This window comes from Empidonax traillii, unplaced genomic scaffold, assembly GCF_003031625.1.
Source record: "Empidonax traillii isolate 1590-97213 ecotype Southwest subspecies unplaced genomic scaffold, ASM303162v1 scaffold444:size1099390, whole genome shotgun sequence".
Classification (NCBI taxonomy): Eukaryota; Metazoa; Chordata; class Aves; order Passeriformes; family Tyrannidae; genus Empidonax; species Empidonax traillii.
This window is the reverse complement of record NW_020955637.1, coordinates 398,587-425,237: the sequence shown is the minus strand read 5'-3', so window position 1 is coordinate 425,237 and position 26,651 is coordinate 398,587. Positions and strand designations below refer to the sequence as shown.

General features: G+C 43.7%; 1 protein-coding gene across 1 annotated transcript in view; it reads left to right on the top strand.

Annotated features, from left to right (window-relative positions):
* Positions 1-26,651, top strand: part of RSRC1 (arginine and serine rich coiled-coil 1) — an 87,442-nt gene that overhangs the window by 48,160 nt on the left and 12,631 nt on the right. Inside the window, exon 5 of the mRNA XM_027894876.1 lies at positions 5,988-6,039. Coding sequence (XP_027750677.1) covers positions 5,988-6,039 — 52 coding nt within the window. The remainder of the gene's footprint in view (positions 1-5,987; positions 6,040-26,651) is intronic.

Genomic DNA, 26,651 nt, shown 5'->3' with positions numbered 1-26,651 from the left:
ATGCTCCCAAAATAACATTTAGGCAATATAAATTACATTATTATGCACCAACTCTGCCTTATAGAGACATGAAGATAAAGTGCTTTCGACTAGTAAAATGCTGTTAGTGCTCTCTGAAGTATGAGAATGTGTAAAATGTTTCTGATTTCATATTCTGGTTTTGTGCATATTGTGGAAAAATATATAAAGGAACTTTATGGAGGACAGTGGCGGCTTCACCAGCCCCAAGTTTAAATGCATTTCCTGGGAGGGTTTTCACCAACAAACAAACACTTTGGTGTAAGTGGAATTAATTATTAATCTAATTACCCAGGCCACTGTCAAATTCAGCTTTTTAGGGGGTTCTTTCTCCTCTTCTTTTGGGGATTTCTACCTGAAGGTCTCTGATGTGATGATTGTGTTTTATTGCGTATCTTGGGTACGGAACAGCCCAGCGCTGGGAGCGAGGCATAAATTCACCCAACTCTCTGTGGTCTGGATCTAAAATACGAATCCCTTTGCCCTGATTTTATGCAGGTTCTCCTCAGAATAATTATGTTTCCCCCTCCACATTTTATGTTGTATTTATTTGTCGAGAGAAGCAGCCAAAAGCAGGAAACACGGGTGATTCTTTTAGAAGTTAAAACAGTCAGGAGTGGGGTGAGTTGAACACTGAACCTTAGAGTGAAGAGAAAACGCGCTATTTTATTTATAATGTGTGATCTTGATTAAGCTCAGATTAATTCCTGTGTAATTAGAGCTGATTTGGGATAGAACACTCGATTCTTTTTAAACTGAGTGCTGATTTAGAGATCACAAGATCCTGGTGATGTTGGAAATGCTTTTCATTTCCAAAATGTTTTTGTTTTTTTTTTTTTTTCCTACTATTTTTCAATTACTGCCTTTCAACCCAAAGATTGCAAAGGGAACGTGATTCCCCCGTGTCTGAAAAATTTCAGTGTGTTTAGAGAAGATTGTGGGAGAAAATAAAGCAGGAACTCAGGGCTGAACTCCTCCTGCTCCTAATTAATCCCTGGTACCTGTTGGTTGTGCTCCTGTGTTTCCAGCCAGTCCAACTGTTTGCAGAACGGCTTATAATGTGTTAATTAAACATTTTGATCAACGCCTGGGTTGATCTGCTGCTATTTTTGTGTACACACGCAGCTTAATTGTAATATACCGTGGCAGAAATATAGAGCTGTGAAAGAGAAATGAAAATCCACATTTAGGAGCTAAATGTTGATAACCTTATCACTTTTTAAGCAGCGGGGATCGTTGCTGCCTTTAATTTTGGGTTCTGCTCACCCTATCATGCTCGGACTCAGTTCGAATTCAGCTCAGAAATGAATAAACTGAGCAATTTTCAGAGGGTAGATTAAGAAGAATAGGAATTTTTAGAGTAATGACCAGCAGATGCAAAAATCTCTGTTTTATCACCTCTTTGTCAATGCATTGGACTTTTGGGGGCTTGTTCCTCTATTTCCATGCAAATGTCAGTCTAACAGATGACATTCCAGGCTGCAAGTGAATAAATAGATGGGGGGTAATTTTTCAGCCTTTAGTGTGTGTCTGGATCCAATATTATCTCTATTCCCTCCCTTATTAAAGAGCTCACGCAGAGTTTATGGCCGTGTAAGTTGAACATTTCCAGTAATTTTTCCTTTTTAAAAGACCTGGATTAATTTATTTTTAAATCTTATTTACAACTCCCTATTTCTGCCGACTGGCTAATCCAGTTTTCTGCATCCACTCCCGGTAGGAAGCCCTTTTCCCTTGCTTTTCCTCAATAATTTTCACTGAAATTAATACATTGCATTTTCTGGTCCTTTTAAAGGAGCACTTGCTGCAAAAACTGATTTGGATCCCGAAAATCACTCCACGTCTTGGAGGTTTTTTTGCCACAGCCTTTGATTTCGTTCCAGTAATCCATTGTTGCTTTTTCCTCAGAGGTTGATTTGGTTTTAGCCTCAATCAGATGTGATTTTTTTTCTTTTCCCCACCTTATGTGGAATGATCAAACCTCTTCTCTCTGGGAAGCAATGCTGATTTTTTTTTTTTTTGGGAACAGGTGGATCTGTATCCAGTCAGGACACTGGTCCTGTACCGGAGTGTTGCTGCTGATTAATTGGATCAGAGGAAAAGCTCCGACTCAGACATAAATATCATTTTACCATCCAATCTTTTCAGCTGATTTATGGCTGAAAACGTAGAGGTTTAATTCAAATAGTGCCAGATGTGCTTATTATATTTCTGTGTTATTAATTCATCTTATGAATTCTTCCCTGGGATTTTATTTTGATGTGTTTAATGTGAAAAATGGTCCTCTGACAGTTTGGAATTTGCCACCTCAAAGGCTTATGCAAGGGAAAGATGCTGATTACAAGTTCTCAATCTCTGTTGGTTTTATTTTTATTTGTAGTATTTTATGCTCCTGTGAAGTGTCCTCTCAGACAAATAAGTTCTTTATTTTCAGTGTCTTTGGTAATTATTGTTTTTAATCACCTGATGAGGAATAATTCCTGGAAAGGAATCCAACATTCCTCTGCTAAAGGCTTTCCCCATAAACTGGGAGAATAAATTGGATGGGCTACCATTGTTCAGTGTCATTCCCAGATCCCCAGTGCAGCTGGAAAACCATTCCAGTGTAACAGGAACAGGCAGCAATTTCTCATTCCTGGGAGAAGTGGATTTTGGTGAATGTGGGCCCTGATTCCTGATTTTCTGGTCTTACACGGGACCTGCATGAAAACCTTTTTTAGCACTTCCAGGAAAACATTGGCTTGTGTTTGCAAGCCCTGTATCCCTGTGTTTGAGAGCCTGGACAGATCTGGGATATGGGGCTGGTTTTCCCATGGAGATCCCTCTCAGACAGTCAGTTAGTGTGGTTTGGTTTCCATTTGCTCCTTTCTCCATGTGAATTCCAGCCATTTCATGCAGGGCTTTATCCCTGCTGAGCAATCCTCCTCATCCCAACTAACCCCAACCTCATTCCCCTGGGGAACCCTCTCCTCTGCTTCTCTCCACTTGGGAATTTCTCTTCTATTCTCAACCTTGCCAACCCTTCTTTTCTCTGGAACTCATTCCAAACAACGTTTGCTTTTGGTTTCTGACCCCCTTTGGAAGAATTCCCGGGAGTCTTGGGCAGCCACCTCCTCAGACAACTGGGAATTGTGTGTTCCTTTTGTTCATTACACTTCTCCTTAACCTTTTTTTTGAGCTGATCAGGTGTTGGGAAAGGTTGGATAAATGTCCCCAGGAAAAGGATGACAAGGCTGGAGTTCAAGAGGGAGGATGGGTTTGTGCTCAGCTTTTGAGATCGTGTATGGAGGTACCTAATTAGTGTTTATTCCCTGAGTCCTTGGGGTATTGTTTAGATTTTGCTTTTAGACTGGAATTTTCCTCTTGAGGGCCAAAGGGCTGTTGGGTTTGTCTTGATCAAATGCAAAGATAAAAGAATTGGGTACAAAACACCCACAAAAAATTGATACCATCACAATTAATTTGTGTTTTCATCGAGATGTTTTAAGGCAGAAAAGTCCTGTAGGTAAATTGTACCCACCCAGTGTCACTAGTGATGAACAGAAGGAACTGAATGTGATCAGTTGGGGCACATTTTAGACATATTCTGCACGAAATTCCATAATCACCCAAATTTGGGAAGGGAGCATTGCCCCTCAAAGCACTGCAGGCCGTGAACTGCTGGGATCCTGGGATAATACAGTTTTCCAGTGCTACCAAGAGCCACGTGCTCTGCTCAGCAACATTCCCAGTCCTTGGCTCCAACAGAAACTTGGACTCTTTTCATAAACTTCATGTTTCTTAAATTTTTTTCCTCAAGTGTTCTCAATTTTTCACCTTTCTCAGTCAGAAAGGTTTGTGATTCATCCCGAGTAGCAGGAACAATTTAACGAATAAAATCTAAAGCTGAATTAAAGGGTTTGTTCAAAGATATTAATTAGTAAATTAGTAAATTTAAAAGCTGAATCCCCTTGAAATGGAATATTTTGGAAGCCAACCATGGCACTCATGGCATGTCTGGAGCTGCCCATCACACACAGCAGTTTGTGTGGGGGTTTTTACGCAAGAAGCACCAAATTTAAAGTTATGAGACATTGGTTTTAGTGTAATTTTATTAAAAGTACAAAAATTATCAAAGCAGTAGTGATGGGATTCAGTAGATGAACTGCAAAGAAATACGAGGTAGGAAGTATGTGTCCCATCTTCCTAAAAAAACTGGTGTTAAAAATGGAGTTTATCTAATCAAATTCTGGCTTGAGATATCAAGAGCAGCTGTTAATCCATGGATATCTGTGGTTTGGGGTGTCCATGAGTTTCTAAGGGGTGATTCCAGCCTGTCACCAGCCACTTTTGGGGTTGGGTAAAATCAATCACTGGAGGTGCTTGAAACACCTCAGGTCGTTTTCTGAAGTGCTTGGTAAGGAATTCTAGGGAATTGGTGGGTACCTGCACCAGCTGCCACCAGAAATACTCACTGCAGTTATTTTTATTGCTCTGTTTGAGTTCTTTACCTCCTCTGTGTTGTGCTGGAGACCACGAGGGAAACACGAGGGTTCTGCTCGACATCACCCTGCTAAGGTTTCCTCCACCAATCATTTTTAGGTTTCCTGAGGGCCTTTCTGAATTTTGTCTCTTAATGGGTCTCCTAAATCAATAGCAACCTCCAGGAGCTGGTTATTATCACACGTTGCTGGTTGTCCTCGCGGTTGCCACCGGCTCGTTGGAGGGTCTGATTGTGCTTTTTGGCCGGAATCGTCTTTGTCCTCTTTTCTCCGAGTGTTGGCCTTATCTACCAGTTGGAGGAGTGCTTTCTGGGGCCAACTGAGTCACCTTTATTTAAGAATCCTTCATCTATTTGTTGTTTAGGGCATATTGATTGCTAATAAAGGCCTGTGTGCGGAGTTCCCCTGCGGGTGATCCCGTGTCCGGGAAGCAATTAGCTCTTGGTGTGAGGGCAAAGGGGAAGGAGCCTCCAAAGCAGCTGCCTGGGCAGTTCCCAGTGGGATATTGCTGAGGGAAAGAAGGATTTTAGTCTGTCCTACCTCATACCAACAAGATACATTCATACCTCTGTGGGAGGAGTAGGAAAAGGAATGGGAAGAGGGGGATCAGTTGTGTCGGGATTGGTGGAGCTCCGTGTTTTATCCCATCTAATCCTGCTCTCTGGCTGTGGGAAGCCATTCCCCCCTTGTCCTGTTGCTCCATGCCTTGTAAATAGTCTCTCTCCATCTTTCCTGTAGCTCCTTCATCCTGGAAGGCCGTAATTTTATCACCCCAGAGCTTCTTTTCTCTTCTCCAGGCTGGACAATCCCAACTCTCCGAGCTTTTCTTGCCTGGGTTAATACTTGTATGGGAAATGGGGTGGAGCTGGGAGGGTGCAGACTTCTACTGGTTGTCAGAAAAAACAATGTTCCAGTGGCAGTGTCTGCCTGGAAGAGTTTTCTAAGCTGAACAAGAGCACCAAAAATTTCCCATCCCTTTGTTTTTAGTGCAGAGCAGAAACCTCCCGAACTTTTCCCCGACACTTCCAGAAATAATCAGCTTCTGAACTGCATGACAAATGGGGTTTGTGTGTGTAAATTTAACTGTGGCAACGTTGGAGTGGCTTCAAATTTAGAGGGGTGGCAAGCACATTGGACACAGTTGCAGCATCACTGGGGAGCATTTGCATAGTGGGGACACGGCCAGCACCGCGCTCCTCGGCCCAGAGGATGCCAGGGAATACCTGCAAGGAGAGGCAAACATCCAAGGGTGGAAAGCTCACCGTGTTCATCATGTCAGGGGCAGATTGGGAGTGTGTCTGGGAGCCCTGGGTGCTGGTGCTTTTTGTCCCCAGCAGTGGGGAGGGCCGAGAGGAGCTGGGGGAGGTTCCAGCCCGGCCGTGGTGGTGGAGCTGAGGTTGGTCCTGGTGCCGCAGCACGGCAGGGACGATGTTTCTTGGCGGTCTCCAATGTCCAAACATTCTAAGGTTTGTAAATCCTCTCTTTCAGACTCCTGCTGAACAGGCCAAGGCCAGACTACAGCTGGTTCTGGAGGCAGCTGGTGAGTAAAACGATATTCTTCAAGAAGGCATTTAATTTTTGTAATAGCAGGTAACAGTTTGATCCACTTTTTGGCAAATGTTGGGTCCTGTTCTCTGTAAATCAAATTCCAGGTTAAGGTGAAAGTGGTTTGCATCATCACTGGCACTTAGTAATCCCTTTAAGGAAATAAATAAGTGATATTTTACACTTGGACCACACACATTTGTCCCGTGGCTGCTGCTGCTACTGAGACTTTATTTTGTTCTCTCCAAATTTTAGGGTTTTAATTTTTTTTAAGATTCCTTTCTTTATTTGTTAGGACTGATCTGAATTAGTGCATTTATTCATTTATTTATTTATTTACTTATTTATTTGAAGTGATGGCAAGCTTTCCAAAAGGCTTTTCCAAAGCTTCCCAAATGGCTCAGATCAAGAGGCAGATCTACAAATTAATTCTCTACAGAGAGAAACATTCCTATTTTATCATTTCTGGTTTGATTTTCTTATTAAACTGCGTCAGTTTGTTACCCAAGAAGGAAAGCTTTCGGTATTTCATATATACTGTAATAAATCCATGTTTCTCTTTACTTTCCTATTTGCATTTTTAACTTACAAGCAGCAACTTCCTAGAAAAATCTGTTTGGTTTTTTTTTTTTAAATTTTCCCCTTTTGAAAACCTTGAGTTTTTAGGAATAATCTTCTCACATTGCTGGTGTCTCATTTTCCAAAAGAAATCCAGCTTTTTGCATTATTTGCCTTCCAGTTCATTCTTTGTTCTCCAGAACTTTTAGTAAGTCCTTGAAACGTGTAATTGTAAAATAGATGTGACAGCCCTGACCTCCAAAGCACGATGTGTGTGTTCTGCTCCCATCGCTCACACCTCAGCTTTTCATTCCAATATTTGAATTTTAGTGGAGAAAAGGTAACTCTGGGCTGTACATCATCATCATCACCCGGGCTCCGGAATTTCCAAAAACCTATCAAAGGTCTGTGGTATCGTTAAATTTAAATATTCACCAGTGAGGGCTGAATCTTGGATTGGAGCTGCAAGTTGTTCCTAAAGAAGCAAAGAGATTTAATGTCTTTTTTTGCCACCCAAAATTGGGCATCTCAGGCCTTTGTGAAATAAACCCTAGTCCTGGATCCAGTCAATTGTATTTAATTTTTATTAGACTGGAGTGACAAGAATGTTTTTTCAATATCTTTTCATGTTTACTCATTGCAAAATCAACGGGTTTTTCACCTTTCGGTGTTAAAAATGAAGAATAAATTTGTATTAGACCGTTGCTCAGCAGCTTTTCCAGGAGCTCAGGGGCAGCAGGTTGGTGGTTCTTGCTGTTGTGGAGATGCTGTTTGATTTAATTGGATATCAGATAAAATTTCACCCTGTACGTGGTAATGATGAACGAAGCTGTGAACGAGGAATGAAGCTGGTTGTGTGTGTAGGGCTGGAGACAGAGCCCCTCCCAAAGCTGGGGATGAGCTTGTGGAATATCTGGCTGTCTGAGAGATGTTTGGGATGGACCCCTCGTGGTTTATTCCCATGGACATCATGGAATCATGGAATGGTTTGGGGTAGAAGGGACCTTAAAGCCCATCCAGTGCCACCCCCTGCCATGGGCAGGGACACCTTCCACTGTCCCAGGTTGCTCCAAGCCTGGTCCAGCCTGGCCTTGGACACTTCCAGGGCTGGGGCAGCCACAGCTTCTCTGGGCAATTTCTTGAATTTCTTGTCTTTATTTTCCTCTCTGAATTTCCCTGTTGCAGATATTTGGGATCTTGGGAAAAATCTGTCTTTAGAATTTAACTCATGTATTATTTCAGGAAATAACAGCTCAGGAGGTATCAAGCAGTTGAACAGGCACTTTTTATTTAGATTTATTTCTTTCTGGTGCGTTTTGGAGATGGGAATTGTGACTTCTGGTCTCTCATTGTGGGAGAGCTGGTGAAATAAAAAATATTCACCTGTGTGTGTGAGGGAGAGGAGGGGAAGGTGGTCATTCTTCCATCCAGGCGCCGTAGTGCTGGCAAGAAGTTTTGTCTCCAAGTCCTGTGTTCATGCTGACTTTGCTGAACGTTGTTTCCCTTTGTAAGGTGTAAATAAAGTCAGTACCTTTGTTCCCATTAAGGGCAGTGCTGGGAGGTGCTGAAACCCTCCACTTCAATCCTCGAGATTTTTGATTTACCGAAGCAGGAGCTGTCGGCCTGGGCTCTAAATTCGTGTTTCTGCGACTTCGTTGAGTTGGGTTTCTCAGTGCTGAGGTGGCAGGAAGCCTCTTGCAGCCCCCGACCATCTCCCCCCCACAAGTCGCCGTGCCCGAGCAGATGTTAAGCAGGCAGTAGTTGAATGTTAATTTGGAGAGGGTGGGATGTTTTAAGCCCGTCTGAAGTACATTGCATGTGGGCCTTGCGGGCTCAGCCACAATGCTTTGTCCCTTGGGAGAATTTCCCAGCTAAAGCTCTTTCTCTTTGTGGCTCTATATGGACTCTCTCAAGTCAGTAGAAAGCAGATCATCCCTGGGCTAAAGCTCTCCAGCCTTTGTTCGGGGGCTCTGTAGGGCTGTAATTAGGCCTCCTGGCAGGCCGTGCCGGCCAGTTAATGGTCATATGGAGTTTCTCTGGGGCAGACTGGCTTTGTGTAAATCCTTGCTCGGGAGCCGTTTATGGGTCACTTCCTACCAGGCCTGGCTTTGTGGCGCTGCCCCACGGGCTGCCGGGGAGCAGCTTCCCTTGACCAGCCCGGCGCAATCCCCCCCTCCTAATCCCCAGTGTAAACAGAGGATTTAGCTCAGCTTCTGTCACTTACAGTTGCCAAACCACTTGGGTGTCTGTGATTCCTTTCCCAGCCTCGGCTGCCCAGAAGGACGGGGAGGGTTTTGTGTTGAGCGTCGCCGGTTTTGGGGGAGAAGCTGGCGCTGCCTCCCACCCTAAACTGGGCACGGCGGCAAACCCCACGGCCTTAAAGCTTCTCCATTCTCACCCCAATCCATCCTGTGGCACCGGTGCCTCTCCCAGAGATTCAGACGTGGGGGAGTATTCCGAAAATGTCGATAAATTCCTCTGAAACGGCGCGGGGACGTTTCAAACCGTCAATATTCCTGCCTCTTCCAAAGGGCTCCCGAAGCTTTTCCATGGGGCTGAGCAGAAATGTCTTGCTCTCCATGCAAAGACGCTGACAAAAGGCAATTGATCTGGATTTTCAAAGGTCTAGAGTTGAAATAAGTGACTGATGTATTTTTGGGATCTGCATTTCAATCTCGGGCTGAAAGAGCACTCAAGAATGGGGGGGGGGGTTTTGTGCAAAGGATTCGTCCCGGAGTTTATTTAAAGGAAACTTCGGCACTGAGGCACTAATGGGACACGAACAATCGACACTAAAAATGGGTGAATACAAATCACGAGCATTTAACATTTATCTGTTTGGCTGCAATTCTGGATATTGGATATTTAGCTCATTATCTCTGAATGAGAGACCATCAGTCCCCTACCTTTGTTGCACTTTACGTGTTCCTTAGAGAGAAAAATCAGGGAATACAACAACTAATTTGGCCTTAACTGTTGCAAACACAAATGTCTTATAATTCTTACGGCTTCTTTTTTTGTTGCTGAGGAGAAAAATCCCAATTTGCACTCGGTGCCTGATAAATATAGTCAAATATTCTCTGCTTTGGGGCATCAAAATGGCTCATAACAGATGTGGCTGAAAGGACCACATACGTAGACTGTATGATTTTAGTCTGGTGGAACTAATAGGATCACTTGGTACTTTATAGATTCTTGCTTTTCTTTTGCTTTAATAAAAACTGTTTAGTTAAATAGGTTGGCCCCTGTTTTGCTCTTTTCCAGCCGTGCAGAGCAGGAAGGAGGGGGGGGCAGGTGGCAACAAGTATGAAAAATTTCCTTTTATTGGGGCTTCTTTTCAGCTGCCAAGTTTATGGACTGGGTATGGGTTTCTCGTTTTGATGATGCTTTCCTTTCAGCTTTGCTGTTTGTGCTCTTCCCACTGAAAACTCCGTGGCTTCCATTTGAATTTGGAGTTCTGCAGTGAATTTTAGGAGGGGGGGTAACTTGTGTGGCTGTAGAGACACAAAGGACGAAATAACACTTAAAAATATTTCACTTGCTTCATGGGAATTTAAAGCTGCTTTTAAAATAATGTTTGTCCCAGAAATTGGGAGAATTTGAACTTAGAACAGGCTTAAAATTTGCTGAATATTGACAAAGAGGTTCGTTTAGTTGCTGTGTGGGTGTGCTCAGTTTGGTTGAATACAAAATTCTTATTTCTATCCATTTCAAGGAGTTGTTTTGAGTGGAGTTGATTGACACTTGGGATAATTGAATTCTACTTCTATTTATATATAAAATCTCAGATTGGAGAGGAAAAAAAAAAATCTCTTCTTGAGTTACCTTTTCTCTCTTTGGCAAACGTGGATGTGCTGAAAAGGATTTTGAAGGTGTTTTGTGCAGCACTTCTTGAACCCCCAGCTCAGGAGAGGAAGTTTTTTTCCATAGTGAGTCTTCACCAATCTGGGGAGGTTGTTACTTATTCCCTGTCTCAAAGGGAAATGAACTGTAATTGCACTCATGAAATGCCTCCAAATGATGCAGGTGGGCTGTGCACTTGGATTTCTCCTTGCTGCCAGGAGAGACACTGAATGTTCCATCTTCCTGGAGCTGTGGAGTTCCTCTCCAGCTCTCCTGGAGCCCCTTCAGGCCCTGCCAGGGGCTCTCAGGTGTCCCTGGATCCTTCTCTTCTCCAGGGGAACCCCCCCAGCTCTCCCAGCCTGGCTTCATAGGAGAGGTTTATCCTGTTCCCCAAAAACTGGCTAATTTAGGACATCAGTCTAATTATGGAGTTAATGAACCCAGTTTCTGGGTCAGCTGCTGATTCCTACTCAGCAGATTTCGGTGTCAGGAGCAGTTTCATTGACATCGACAGAAGGAGAACTTGAAACCAACTGAGCTGTGTAAGAATTAAACTGTTCATGGAAAAAAAAAAAAAAAACAAGGAAATTTATGATGGAATAGATTTGTAGCTGCTAATTTTTATATTACATGTTTTATGAGAAGTTCAGGTGTTTTAAGATGGAATTGCAGAAAATGCAGAATGTACTTGATGGTCATGTTGAGCTTCACAGCCCTGGACAAGTGCTGGGACAGCTGGACATGAGATCCATTTCTTCATCCATTCCTTGCTCCTGATCTCTTGGCAAAGCTTCAGAATCTCATTAGAGCACTAAAAATTAATGATTTCTGCATGCAAAGCAACAAGCACAGAAAAAAAAGAGTCACTGCTCCAAGTAATTGCTGTTTTAACCTGTCAGTGGTCTCGTCCTTACAAAATATGGGACTTTGGAGGTGCAGGTGGTTTGTGTCACTGGTGAGCAAAGTAAACACTTGAACAATAGTAATTAATTAAACAATTCATTCAGCTTCATGATTGCTGAAAAAACACAGGGCTTTAATTAAATGTAGGTAGAGAAAGTGTTTGAATCTCAATAATTCACTTCTGCAGTTTGTGTAGTCGTTCTGTTGGTGTTTAAAAGCTGCTCACTTCAGGAACCTCTTGTAGGTTCTTGCAAGAGATTAAAAAAAGAATTTCTTTGACCCATTTTTGTAGAATGTCAACTTTTTATTCTAGACTAAGAAGCCAATGAGTCATTGCAGGGAGGCCATAATGTAAACCAGAGCCCATAAATAGACTTTAGAGTAACTTTATTCGTTAATGAACATTTATTGCCTTCAGAAATAATTCTAAAGCTTTTAGAATTTCCTTTTTTTTTTCTTGTTAGAGACCTTTTTTTTTTTTTTCTTTTTTGTGCTACCCAAAGTATCTCAGCCTTACAAGAGAACTAATGGGCTCCAGTCCTATTGCAGCATATGGATACATGATTTTGATGCAAATCTCTCTGCTAATTATGTGCAGATGAATCTTTCAGTCCTGCTATTGATCTCAAGTCAAAGACAATTTTTCAGTTACCTTAAGTTTTACATCAATTCATATTTAGCAACTGGTAATTTAATTATCCACTGTTCTGGCTGTGGGAACCATATGTGGGGGGTGGGGGGGGGGTGGTTCTGGTTTAGGGTGTCTTTTGGGGGATGTTATTTTGTAAAACATCGTGTAAGGTGTCCCTGCCCAGGACAGGGGATGGAATGGGATGGTCCTCAGAGTCCTTCCCATCTAAACCATTCTGTGATTCTACGGATTTAACTGATAAACACTCCCTTTGTTTTGATGGATTTTCAGCTCCTGGTGCCCTTTTGAGGTAGAACGGTGATTTGAGGAGTCTCAGTGATTTGGGGAGTCTGTGATGGAAACAGCACTGGAGGTCCCCATGTCACCATCTTCATTCCCTCCTTAGCTGCAGACTGAGATGAGAAGCTGTAATTAGTAATTAGTGCCCTACCTGCTGTTGCTTTGCCACTGGGAGAGAATGCAGGGCTGTCCAGGGACACCCATTGCTGTGCTGGGGCCAAGGGCCCTCAGCTGCAGGGGTGGAATTCACTGATTTTCAATCATTCCAGCATTTTCCTGTGATACTTCACAGCAAGTGGAAATCCAAACCTGCTGGGTTTGTGCTTTTCACATCCATCCTTTCAGGAAAACCTGGAATGCAGGGACATTGCTCTGAGTTCAGTAGTTGTCCAGCACCTGAGTGAGGATCTTGTTCCGTGCCCACACGATCATCTTGTAAGTCACATACGTTAATTTTTTTTCAAGAACAGTGTTCAATATGGGTAATAAAGTTCCTGTTTCAGTTATTGAAAGGACATTTATCACAACTTTATTAAATCTGGAGAACTAAACGTGCCATTTCCTCCACGTGGGTTCGTCCGCTCGTGTTCTCTTTGTTGACCCAAATGAATGAAATTAGAACAAACAATCTCGGAGTCATTTGTAATCAGGGGCTGATTAATGGAGTTTGCTTGCACGGCCATTATTCATGCAAGAACACCTGATATCTTTCCCATAAACAAATTGTGTTTGTCCAAATTAAGAAATGAAATGAAGCATTTGATGAGTTTATGATTGACCCTTCCAACTCGGGGCCCATTTGTCAACGTCCTTATCATCACAGCTCCTGACTGATGTGCTGCTTGGATCTGTGATCGCTCATTAATGCCTCCTGCAAGCCAAACTCCAGGACTGCAATAATTTGGGGGTTTTTCATTTGAGCAGGAGCTGAGGGTTTTCCTCTGGGATGAAGTGCCCTCGTGTCCCATCAGATTCAGGGGTGATTGTGAGGTGGGGGCCGAATAAATCCTAAAATGGAGCAGGGGGGGTGTTTTGCAAAGACTTTTTCAGTCCTGTTGGGCTTTTTATAAGGTTGATTGCCCGTCATTTGTAGGAAATTTTGGGTGGTTTGAGAGGAGTTCTCATGCTAATGCTTTTGCAAATGTGGGGGAGCCATAAAACTTCTGAAAGAGAAGACCCCCAACGTATTTTGAACAAGCAAAACACCTGTCCTCATACTTATGAGACTAACAGGAAGAATTGCCATTAAAATAGACTCTTTCTTTCCTTTTGCTTGTTTAAACATCTTTGTTTTATTAATATTTAGTATCTGTATTTTTAAAATATTTGTCCTGGGGGTGTTTGGTAATTTTAGTTATTTTGAAAGGATTTTATATGATGTTTTCTGGTCATAATCTCTAGAAAAGCAGACTTTAACCTTCTGTAATAATAATAAGAGGGCTTTATCATTTAAAATTTAGTTCATTGGAAAACAGACATCTTCAACAATCCTCTGGAGCCAGGCTGGCAGAGCTGATTCCTTGTGTGGTGTTTGGCTGGGAGGGGAGACCTGAACAATCTTCCTCTGATCCTAAACCAGAGAGTGGGAAAGGGAGAGAGAGAGACAGAGCTGTGATGTGAAGCACCCCCTGGATGCTTTTTAGACCATGATAAAATGGGAAAGGCAGTGTCTGTTCTTTACTGGAGCAGTTTATTGGCAGATAAAAACCACATTTATGGGCACACACTCAGGTAGGTTTTAGCCTTCTTTTTTTTTTTTTTTAAATGAGGAGCTGGACTTTCTTTTAACACTCTTCCAAATGTGAAGCCAGGAAAGTTCAGCCAGAATTAAATGTGCAGCCAGTGATTGCAGCCATGTGGCCACAAGCCCATTAAGGAATTACACTGTGATCCATTGCAAAGGGCAAAACAGGGGTCTTTAATAAGAGGCAACAGTAATGAAAACTTCTGTCCTTTGCCATATCACTGGTATTGATTACCCCAGCAAGGAAAAAAAGAACTATTTCAAAACACAGCTTATGTGAAAAATCAAATTAGGTGCTTTAATGTCAGATCCTCCCTTTAATTCCCATTCTGCAGTTTAATTTATTATTGAAGGTTTCTGGCCAGGCTTCTTTGTTTAAGCCATCAAGCATCTCTTTATGTTCTTAAAGTACCCAATAAAACTATTTAATCAGAGTATTTTCTTAAAGCTTTTGAGCATTTTGTGCTGTTGATCTTAAGGCCTTGGAGAGTCTTGTCTGAGAATTGTGAAGGATTTGACAGGGAGGAGGCTCCTTGAGGGAGAGCAAATTGTCATTCCATTGGTATTAACTCAGGGCAAGAAAGCAGGAAGGGAAGGCTCCATCCTGGATTTCTCAGCTCTTTGTGGAAAATGGGATATTCACATTTGTGTTGAGAAAGAACAAGTGTTTGGGAACCCTGAGCTGGTCCTGCATGAGCTGAGGAAGGAGCTCTGAGGGGATGGAGCTGTGTCCAGGCTCAGGGTCATGAACTGCATCAGTGGAGATCAAATAAGGTGCCATTTATTTAATTTTGTGGTTATGCAACACTGGAGGAGGGGGGAGGCAGCAGTGTCTGGTTTTGCTTGTGTTACCAAGGATTTTAATAGAAATTAATTAATTTTCACGCTGAAAACTGATAATAATTGAAGCTGCGCCTGGCAGGTTCTTTTTAATTTCTATTAAAAGTCTCTATTAATTAGTGTTTTCTATTAATTACTGTGTCAATATGAAAAGGGGAAATAGGAGCAGTTGTTTTTTTTGGAAATGAGCGGAATTTCATCCTGGAAACTGAAGCTGTGGCTGCCCCTGGATCCCTGGAAGTGTCCAAGGCCAGGCTGGAGCAACCTGGGCTGGTGGAAGGTGTCCCTGCCCATGGCAGGGGTGCCACTGGATGGGCTTTGAGGTTCTTTCCAACCCAAACCAGTCTGGGAACTCTTTGTTCCTGGATTTCCTGCTCTGGAGTGTGGGGAAGCTCAAGGGGGGAAAGGAAATAAGTTGTGGAAGGGCCCATGGAATCCCAGACTGGTTTGGAGCAGCCACAGCTGCTCTGGGCAAGCTGTGCCAGGGTCTCCCCACCCTTATAGTGAAATATTGCTTTTTATCTACCTTACTGTTGTCTTTGGGGCTGTTCCATTGCCGGGTTTCTCAGCATTGCAGGCTGACTTTTTAAAAAGCTTATTTTACATCCTTATTCCCAGCATTTTGGTGGTGACTCAGTGGTGGTCCCCAGCTGGTCCCCAGTTCGTCCCCATCACCACTCGCTGGTGGCCCCGCTGGCTGTGCCTCCTCCTCCTCCTCGCCTGGAAGCTGTAGATTATTGCCATTTTATCCCCAGCCGATAAAACCCCGGTGCTCTCCAGCAGATAAACGCCCAGTATTCACTGCGTGGAGGTGATTATGGGGCTGAGGCAAATAAAGCCTAAAGCACCCTATTAACGGGCCCTTGGCCGTGCTAATACACTGAATAAAGGCCTCAATTACTGAGCACTCCCAGTGCCGTGACATTAATGGGATCTTTATAACCTTTTTAACTTCTCGTGCTCTGACAGAGCTCTCCAATAACAGCCGTGGGTTTGCCCTTGGCAAGCAAAACCTCATTTGGAGGGGATAATAAGTATTTACTATTTAGATCGCTGGCAATAAAATTTCTCTGAATGAGATTTTCCTGAGAAAATACGAACTGATTAAATTACTGCCTTTAATGGACTGGTGAGACACGGAATAACAGGTTGTTGAAGCAGCAATTTAATGTTTAGCTTTTTTCTTTCTGGTTGTTTGGGGTTTTTGTTTGTTTGGGGTTTTCTTGTTGTTGTTTTTTTGTTGTTGTTTTGGTTTGGTTTTTTGTGGGTTTTTTTGGGTGTGAAAATACAAGTTGATTCTTTTTCCAAGTAGAATTTATATCATGGAATCATTAGAGTTGGAAAAAACCTGCAAGATCATCAAGTCCAGCACTGTTCACCATTTTCACTGGAAAACTTCAGCCAATGTCACATGTTTTCCTAATCTTAGAAGTGGATAATAATCCCCAATACTGACAGTGTTGGAGTTGCAAAGAGTGCTGGGAATCCCTAAATATTCTTCCTGGGAATTCCTCTCACCTGGCACTAAGATTGTGGGCAGAAACCTGTGGAATGGGACGTCACTTTGTGCGTTAAAAGTAGATTTCTTTTTGGATGTTCCCTCAGGAGCTGCTTTGGGACACCCCCTTCCCTCCCTGGGCTCCTCCTGCCAAGGTGGGCAAATCCTGTGGCTGTCCTGGGGGGTGGTTTCCAATCTCATCCCTTGGGAATGGGCCTTCCCTTAGCGCTGTCAAAACACTCCATTTGTTAACAGCCACGTTATCACCCTGTTGAAGCACAGAAATTTAAATGTTTTAACCATTGGGTCATGGAAAGAAACATTTTACATTATGACAACAGAAATAAATCTTGAAAGTTGGGCTCGATGATCCTGAAGGTCTTTTCCAACCTTAATGATTCTATTATTCCGTAAGTTTTATTTTATTCTATAAGTCAAAACTTGGTGTCATTATTAATTTAAACTTATTAATTTTTTTGTGTTAATACTATTAAGTTATTTATTATTATTCATGTTTAATAAAATTAAATGTTATTATTAATTAGAAAATAAGACTAAATATTATTAATAATGAATTATTATTATTATTATTATTCATATTTAATAAAATGTGTTTGGGGTATTTTTAAACTATTTTTTAAATTGATTTACTTGTAACCAAGTAGTTAATTAAGGATAACAGTGAAATTCCTTTTGCTGTTGGAAGAAATCGAGAGTACTTTTAGGAACTAAAACACAAAGCTGGTGTGGATTAAAACCATCAAACCTGTTGGTCTCCACGTTCCTCCCTCCGAGCTCGGAATTTCCTATTGGAAAGGAGGGTTGGGGATCAATAAGATCTGTTGCTAATATTGTATTAATGACAGTAATCAGCCCGTGCTCAGAACCCAACACCTGCCAGGGGGAGCTCCCACCCTCCAGCTCGGAGAGTTCCTGGCCTGGCCTGGGCTCCGCTCTGGATCATCCCGATCCCAATCCTGGCTGGAGCCGCTTCCCCCCCTTCCCCTGGCTGTGCTGAGCCTGGTGGGGGCAGAGCAGGGGATCGATGAGTCCCCCCCAGCACCGGGGTAATTAAAGAGCTGCCCCTGCATTGATCGTCCTGCAGGTGGGAGGGATCGATGGGGGCGATGCCCTGGTGCCGGGGGGACCCCGGGAAGAGCGGGAAGGGCAGGTGGAGCACGGCTCCAGGACACGGGGATGCTGACCTGTGCCCGGCACAGTCCCTGCAACCAGCACCGCTCCACTCCCTGTCTTTGCTGTGTGGGCTCAGAACTCGTCTGGCCTGGTGCTTATTGATTGGGGGTGTTCAAAGCAGTGGAAATCAAGCACTGGGAGAAATCAGGGATTAAAGCAGTTAAATGTGGTTTTTCAGGGGTAGTTCTTACGCTGGTTGCAACATTTGAGCGAATTTTTAAAATAATCTTTTATTGCAAAACGCGTTACGATGAAATTTATCCTGAAAAAAGTGATGATTTTTCAAAAAGGTGGATTATGGAATCATGGAATGGTTTGGGTCGGAAGGGACCTGGATGAAAGATCATCCAGTCCTACCCCCTGCCAAGGGGCAGGGACACCTTCCACTAGCACAGATTTCTCCAAGCCCTGTCCAACCTGGCCTTGGACACTCCCAGGGACACTTCCACAGCTGGAACTGGACGAGCTTTAAGGTCCCACCCACCCAAACCAGTGCAATTAAGGAATGTGATTAACACAAATCTCAGATCTTCGTTTGAAATCACGGATTCCACACACAGACATCCCCTGGGTGCTCGTGCAGGTCCACAACCAGATCCTCCTGGATGGATGGATGCTGGGCCTTGGCAGGGGGGCTCTGCTGCCTGCAGGGTCCTGGGTGTTCCCTCTCCATTAAGCCTTCAGTGAGGTTTTCATATTTCAAATTGTTTTCTAAGAATGACAGAAACACACTCCTGAAGTGAAGTGCAGCAGCAGAACTTGCAGAGCACTCCCAGTGAAACTTAATTTGGGGAACTTTATGGAATTTCTGGTGCTGAATGAGGCTGCTTATTTATTGCTTCGTTGCAGCTCTATACAAATATACAGATGCATGTGTGTCTGAAGTAAAATTATGCTGCCCAGACTTCTGAGAGGCAGTTGGGAGCTCTCAAGGTTGCAGATGAGCAGTGGGAATGCAGGTGTAGATTATCAGATCTGCCCTTGGAGGTGCCTTCCTCGGGGATGACAAATCTCTCCCAGAAATCACTCCTTTGGTGCTTTCTGGGCTTGGACTTGTCTGTTCTCCCTCTCACTCTAGTGGGTTTTACTGGAACTTTTAAATAAAACAAGCACTTATTTGAAATACGCCGAGAAGTCCAACGCTCCCAAAAAACACTCGAGCGCCCGAATTCCTTCGTGGATTATTGGCAAACTGTTTACTCGGGGCTGCTCAGCCCGGTGTGCAGCAGGGCTGGAGTTTGCTTTTAATGCAGCTCTTGAATCCCAGCCCGCAGAGCCCCTGGCAGCGTTCCAGGAGCGCTCCGCCGCGTGCTGCCGGCAAGATGAATTGTTTGTTTTCGGCGGCATTTCTTCATCTTCATCGCTTAATCGGGAATGAGATTTTACAGCAGCCACTGAATATTTAAGCAATACATTTCCCTCTTTTATCCTGGGGGAGTATTTAATAACGCTGAGTGCAGTCAGTGATTGCAGCAGTTAAGGGTAGGAGCTGGGAACGGAGGGTTTTCCCGGCGTTTTTGCCGCCGGGATGAGTTCCGTGTTCCCTGCTCCCGCTCCCAAGGCTATCCCGGTGTGATGGAGTGTGTGCTGGCATGGGCTGTAAGTCTTTCCCACAGATCTTTCCTTGACACACACTCCCCCTTTTGGTGCCAGATGTCAAGTTCTTTTGGATTGCTGTCTCATGATTCCGCAGTTATGGCTCAGTAAATCCTGGGAGTTCCCTGCAGCCGCACCCCAGGTGGAGTTTTCCACCTTGGTTCCTGATTTTCCAGTGCCCCGGTCAAGATCTTTAGGAATTAACACTGTTGGGTGCTAATTACTCACGAGCAGCTTTTTCTTTAATCGTATCTTGGTGTTTATGGACTTGCAGTTTTGAAAAATAACTTACAAGAAGGACTTTGGGGTCCTTTTTGGGGTTTGTTGCTTCACGACGACTTTCTCATTAATGTCGTGGTCCAAGTGGGAGATGATCATGAGTGGGGTGAGCAAAATTCCTTCTTTCTGGAAAAAAAAAAACTCAAAAATGCTTCCTGTGGATTCCTTGTGGATTTGTATGTTGTCAGTGTTGTCTTTTAGATATTATTAATTTCTCCTGGAGCAGGAAGTCCCGGATTTCTCTTATCCTCTTAGCGAGTGGTTCTGTTCAGAAAGTCAGGGAGGAGGAATGAAACTTGTCCATTTTTCATCTAGGAAGTTATCCCAGAGCGTTTTCTAAGGAGCAGGTGTTTCCATCTCCTGTCTGGGGTCTCATGGAATAGTTCTGTTTGCCTGAGGCCAATCAGGAATGTTTTATCCCTGCCATTGGCTGCAGATCCCACCTGGATCTTGCACCAGGAGGATCAGGGAAGTCAATCTGGGTGATTATCTTTGGGATTTGTTGTTACCTGGCCCACGGGGCTCAGCAAATCTCGTTGGTTTTGGGGGGTTTCCAGTGCAGATGAGCAGCCAGTTGTTGTTACTGGGAAGGAGTGATGGTCTGGGGTGGTGTCTGTGGGCCTGTGCCCAGGAATAAATCCATGGTGATTCCTGACTTTGGGAAATTGGCAGATGAAAGAAGGGCTCGTTTGGGCTGGAAGTTTTGGGAGGGAATTTTTCAGGTTTGCTGTCAGGCTGAATTCTGCCCTTAACCCCGGGGAGAAAAGCCAAGTGTCATTCCCAATCCACGGGCTGGAGTGACAACTGGATTTGAGGCACAGTGCCAGGCTTTGTCCCAGAAACCACTTAAACAATTTTTATTAGTGATTATACTTTAAACAAATAAGTATTTTGAGGTAAGATAATTTATTGGTGAAGTTACATGGACAAGCTGCTACATTTCCCTGTGCAGGTCCGTGGTTGGTGCCACACTGGGCTGATTTCTCATGCAGGTGCAGTGGGGAACTGGAGCTGGCACATTCCAGAAGGATGGATTGAGTGTTTCATGGGAGGTGGGATGTAGGATGGGACACAGTCCATGGAGATGGTTGAGACCTGCTGTACAAGAGGCCTCGTGCAGGTTTGGTCTGAGATCCTAAACAGTTTTTATACCTGGAATTTATTTATTTTTTTTTTTCCCTCCTAAATATTGCTGCCTCTCTTAGCCCAGTAGTTCAGGGGAGTGTTTAACTTTGGGCCATCCTTTTCCCTTCCCAAGCTCTTCCTTCCTTTTCCCTTAGGGAAGAGAAAGCTCTTCTTTCCTCTTTAACTCAAGGAAGTGGCCTCAAGTTAAGGAAATGGCCTCAGCTCATGCCAGGGGAAGTTTAGATTAGATTTTAGGAAAAAGTTCTTAATGGAAAGGGTGGTCAGGCATTGGAACAGGCTGCCCAGGGAAGTCTTGGAGTCATCCCTGGACATGTTCGCAAAATGGGGTGGATGTGGCACTCAAGGACGTGGTGGTGGTGCTGGGTTTTTTTATCCTACATATGTGTTTGTGGGGGAAACAGTGGCAGAAAGAAAGGAATTAGGAGTGCCCTAAATAATAGATGGATGTACCTCGCCAAGATCTGCTGATTAAGCCTTCATTAGGATTATTGTTATAAATCTGGAGTTCCTCAGCTGGGGAAAATGGGCTTGGCTCGAGGGGAGCCAGTGGAATTGTGCCACACTGGTCCTTGTTTCTGGAAAACCAGGATATTTTGGGAGGGGAATGACAGGGGTTGGGAGAGGTTTGCAAATGGTAACACCATTTACCTGGTTAGACCAGGGGAAAAATGTAAATCACCGTTCTTTTGACTTTGGTAATGAAATTCAAGGAACTGCTTGATGTTATTTCATTAGATGGGAATGACTTGTCCTGAAAGTACAGCTTAAACCCTTGCATGGATTCAGGGATAGTGCATGGAAAATGGTGGGGTTCAATGAATTTTGTGGATGGGGGTGCCTTGCACCAGCATTTTTGCCATTCCTCCTTTAAAAATGCCACGTGCTCCTTGGAAGGAGAGAAAGAGCTATAAATACATCTGATTTTGGAAATCTGTTCCCCACACTGAACTGCTTGTCCAGCAGGAGTGAAGTGCTGTAATTTAATGGGGCAGCTCATCAAAATCCAGCGTGGGGGCTGGTTTGGCTGCGTTTTGGGAACGGATCAACAAAGCAGGGCTTGAAACTGCTCATTTGGGAACTGCTTAAGAAAACCAACCCAACAATTTGTTTCCACAGTAAAGGGAATGCACGTTGTTCTTCAGGACCATGAAATACAGGGTTTGACAGCCTAGAGGGGTCACACTTTAGACAGGAGGCAGCCACTGGGATATGGGGGATCTTCGGGGACATCGGCCCGGGATTTTATCTGTCACTTCTTACCTTTCCCTTCCCAACAACTCCTTATTTTATCTGTCACTTCCTACCTTTCCCTTCCCAACAACCCATGTCCCCCTTTCATCCCATTTTTCATCCCCCTCACGGATTTACGTTTGAAAAAAAAGCCCCGTTCCTGAAACAACAGGGCTAAAAACAACACCCCAAACCAAGTTTGCTCTCTTCCTAATTGCTCTGCCCGTGGAATTAATTTCCCAGTCCAAGCAGGGCACGGCTTTTTCCGTCACTCCCGCTCCGGAATATTCAGCGTGTCACAGATGGTCATGAATAATGTCCATTTTAAGCGTTGGCAGCGAGTTGGCGAGATGAATGAAGCGTTGGGGGGATGTGACAGGCAGCACGCTGCTTTGTGATCATTCCAAAGTTCTAATAATCTCCCTCACCTTCCCTGCCTGCCTCTAATGAAAGAGAATAGGTGATTGCACCTCGGGCGATGTTCGGCGCCTAATGACTCCTCCAAAGGCAGATTTATGAAGCAAAAATTAACTTTGAATGAGGAGCGAATTGGCCCTGACAGTCTGATAGACTGTGACACAGATTCTGTGGCAAAACAGACGTAGCCCTAATTGATTATCAATATTTTAAGGGAAGTGATGAAAATAAGCATTAAGTGACGAGTAGGGCAGTCTTAATCCAGCAGGCAGGCCCCGGGATCCGGGCGGTCTGCGGGGAGGGATCCAATCTGTCAGCTCTTCCCTCGCCCTTCCCAACATCCCCCTGGCCCTGCCCAGCCTCCTTTCCCTCCCGGATTTCTGACCAGCATCTTAATGTTCTGGCCAGGGATGGACGTGCCTCCCTCTCTCTGGGGAAGTTTTGTTTAATATTTAACCCGTTTTGGGCTTGGGAGTAACTTGAGCTGTTTTGTGGTGGGCAGGTTTATGGGGTGTCCTTCGTGCTCTGCTTTCTCCTGGCCCTGGGCCGTTTCTGTCCAGCAGGATTTCCACAAGCTGCATCCCAGAAATTAAAGAAACTAGTGAGAAATTGCCTGGTTGGCATGAAAAATCATCACAAATATCTTGGTTATACCAAATATGTCAAATACTTTGGTTATACCCAATATATCAAATATCTTGGTTATATGTTAGGGCAAGACTAAGAAAACTTTGGGGGTTTGCTTTGGGTTTTTTTTTAGTCAAGTCACATGACACTAGATGTGTCTTCTACCAAAAATACATTTAATACTCTGGAAAACCTGTCTGGCTGTGAGGGGTGAGAAATAACATCCCTACACCAGGAAGAATCGGTGGGATAACATCTCCCTGCAAACAGATTTGGGCTTAAAGGGAATTTTTAAGTGTGCCTGGCTGTGAGCTCTGGATCCAGCCTCGTGTTCAGGATCTGTAATTAGAGTCTGGTGTAATTAAATTAAACCACGTAGTGGGGACAGCAATGGCAGGAACTTCTGGTGTTTGGGAATCACAACATCATTAGGGAGGACAGGGATAAATGGCAGTGAGAGGTTCCATGTTCACGGGTGGACTGGGCGAGTGGCCACCTGAGTCGTGGATTCATGGAATTATAGAATCATGGAATCATAGAATCATGGATTTATGGAATCATGGAATCATAGAATCATGGATTTATAGAATCATGGAATCCCATACTCATTTAGGTTGGAAAAGCCCTCTAAGATGGGAAGACCTCTAAGAATGTGCTGCTTAAATTTGTGAGGCAATGTTCTCATGACATGGACTGAGAGGACAAAAATACAGAAAACCAGCATGAATTGGGACGATTAAAATGTGCCTGGTGGTGTCACTTCTCCCTGGGAACTGACAGGGACTGGACTGTGCTCCTGGTGTTCCTGTCGAGGGAAGTCTCGGAGCAAGGGGCAGTTTGGAGTTTGTGTTGGAATCTGTTGGATGTAGAAGAGATAATTTTCCACGTAAGCCCATGAATATTCAGCAGGGAGGATCTCCACCAGCCTTGATAAATTTAATATACCAGAGAAAAATAGCATGTAAATTAAACAGGGCCTTGTAAATTAATAATGGGTTCTACTTGTATTTTTCTATGTGAGCTGACTGAATATTTTATAAGTGCAAAAATGTTTGTGTTTAAAAAAGAGGGTGAAGTCTTTCTGATGAGCATCGTGGATGGTTTGGCTGCGTGTTTAGATGGGAAGTCCCTGTGTGTTTTTTGAGTTTCAGTGCTTTCTTTTCCCCAAACACATCTTGTGTTTTCAACTTTGAAGAGCTGGCAAGTCCACAATTAAGTTGAATTAATTTGTTCCCCCGAACGCCTTGTGGTTTGCAGTTGGTGGGTGTTCTGACACTCCTCTCGTTTGAATTTTGACAGTAAATGATTTCTTGGTGTGGGGCTGAGCCTTTTCCGTGCACCTTCCCTGCTTCTCCCGTGGTGCTGGGAGGGGGCTGTGCTGCAGGGGCTCCTCCATGAGCTCTGCTGTGCTTTCCACCCCCAGACAGCCCCTGCCCTGTTTCTGCCTGGGAATAATTCATATTCCTCTGATTTCTTTTAATTAGCAGCTTGTCCTGCAACTGTTTTACCTCAGCACAGAGTGAGGCTGGTCAGGATTGAATGTCCACCCACCCATCCATCCACCCATCCATGGCTTTTCCCATTTCCAAGCCCATGGACACAGCTGAAGCCTGTGGCTATTTACAGATGAGCAGTTGCTGGTGAAAGCCTGGGGAAAATGCTCCTCTCTGGCTCTAGTTGAACCTTCAAGTCCAACCTCCCAAGTTGTAAAGATCTTTGGGTGTTGTTTGATCACAGCTCAATTTGATCAACATAAATCTCAGCTTTTAATGGCACTTTGTCTGTGAATAAAAATATGTTCATTGGCATATTAATAATAATAATAATATCAACAACAATATATTCACTGGCATCATCATCGTAATAAAGAATAATAAAAATAAAGAAGAAGAAGAAAAGAGGAAGAAACCAAGAATAGAAGAAGAAGAAAAAAAAGAAGAAGAAGGAGAAGGAAAAAAGAAGAAGAAGAACTGTGAGTCCTTCCACTGTGCCCCATTCTGGAGTTCTGAACAATAATGACTGAAAATTTAAGATATTTCAGGGGAATCTTCATCATTAAATCCCTCCAGCAACACATGGTCTCAGGGCCTCTGTTGGTGGCAGTGGACGGTGCCCTGTACCCTCAGGGACCAACTGCTCTGGGGATTTATGGGATGGGAGCAATTAATTTGTTGTTAATTAGCAGTTCTGTGTAGAGAATTGTCCTCCTTATACTTCCTGAATTGATTAACCAGGACTGGGGAGGGCCAAAGCTCTGCTTCAGCAGCAGAAGTTCTCCCTGGAGCTTCCAAAGGTTCCCTGGAGCTTCCAAAGGTTCCCTGGAGCTTCCAAAGGTTCCCTGGAGCCCCAAAGGTCGGAATGCAGCGATTTCAAGTTCCCAAATACAAGGCACAGATGGATTCACTGACCAGCAGCACCTTCCAGGTGTGTTTTAGTCTCTCTTTGCCTGGCCAAGCAGGAGGTGCCCCGTGAATCGTCCCTGGGAAGCAGGAACTCGGTGGAACAGGGGAGAGACAAATGCAATTTGGGTTGAGGAATTTATTGAATCTCCATCGTGCCCAGTTGGCCCACGAGCGATGGGAGCAATCCATCTTGTGTGCTAATGGAGGGGCCTGAAACCCACCTGATGTTTGCATTATTAAATTCCAGCCTAATGAGCTCTGCTAATACACATTGGAGGTGGTTGTAAGGGGCAGGATGGGAACCGGAGCGGGATAATTTGAGGGAAACATAAGCTGAGCATTTTACATGACTCGAGGGGTCCAGCTACAATTACACACATCGCCCAAATTGAATTTAAATGGAATTTCTATTATCCCTGTCCTTTTACCGAGGAGAATAAAGTGTAAATGAAGTAAAAGTCTTTCGAGGTAGCCGTGGTTTGGTTTGATTATCTGATTTAATAGATTCTTGTGGTGATCCTCAGTGGCAGGGAAGTTTTAATATTGCAGGGCTTGAAATGTTGTCCAAATATGCATAAAAAGTGTGGAAGTGGAACCAGAAGTCTGTGTAATTCTGTCATTTGTAACCCCCTGTTCTTCTTGTTTAAGGTGTAGCCACTGACTGAAAAAAGGTTGGAATGGTCCCTTCACCTCCCTCCTGCTCTGAATTTGATTTCTAGAAGTGGTTGCTTGATTCAGCAGGTGGTGGGACTAAATCTTTGCAAAACTGACTAAGCTTTTGCCCTTTGTGCCACAGTTTGCAGTGATTTTATGGCCTGGTTTAAACCCTGAATTCCCGTTTCTTTTTGGTTCTTTTGGCCTGGTGATACTTTTGAAAACTTAATATTTCATCAAGTATAATGTTATTAGAGACTTATTCTCACTTAGTTCACTCATCAGGCAGTGAGATGGCAATAAAAGAGAATGGCTCCTTTGAGACATTAATGCTTTGGAATAAATGATGTGCTAGAACAGAAATTTAATTAATTTACAGAGTATATTGATAGTCCCTTGTTACTGTGCTGTATATTTTTAATCTTCTTCAACATCTGTAGTAAAGTGTTTGAAAACCCCTGCAGTTGAGCAACTAGTAGATAATTAAGTAATAAGGGAAGAGGTTTCTAGAGGGAAAAAGGTTCTTTTTAAGCAATATTATTGTAACACGAGTGAAGGAGCACTGCTGTGATTTAGAGTGAAGAGAAAATTGTGTTCTGCCTAATAAAGTTCCTGAGTGAGAGGGGTTGGACTCCTCTCCTAAATGCAGCTCTGCATCCCTGAAAATATTGTTTGCTCTCTGCTTTATCCCTGGGATAGGTCTCTGGATTACTCACTATGGCAGCAAAGCTGGGCAACTGGAGTG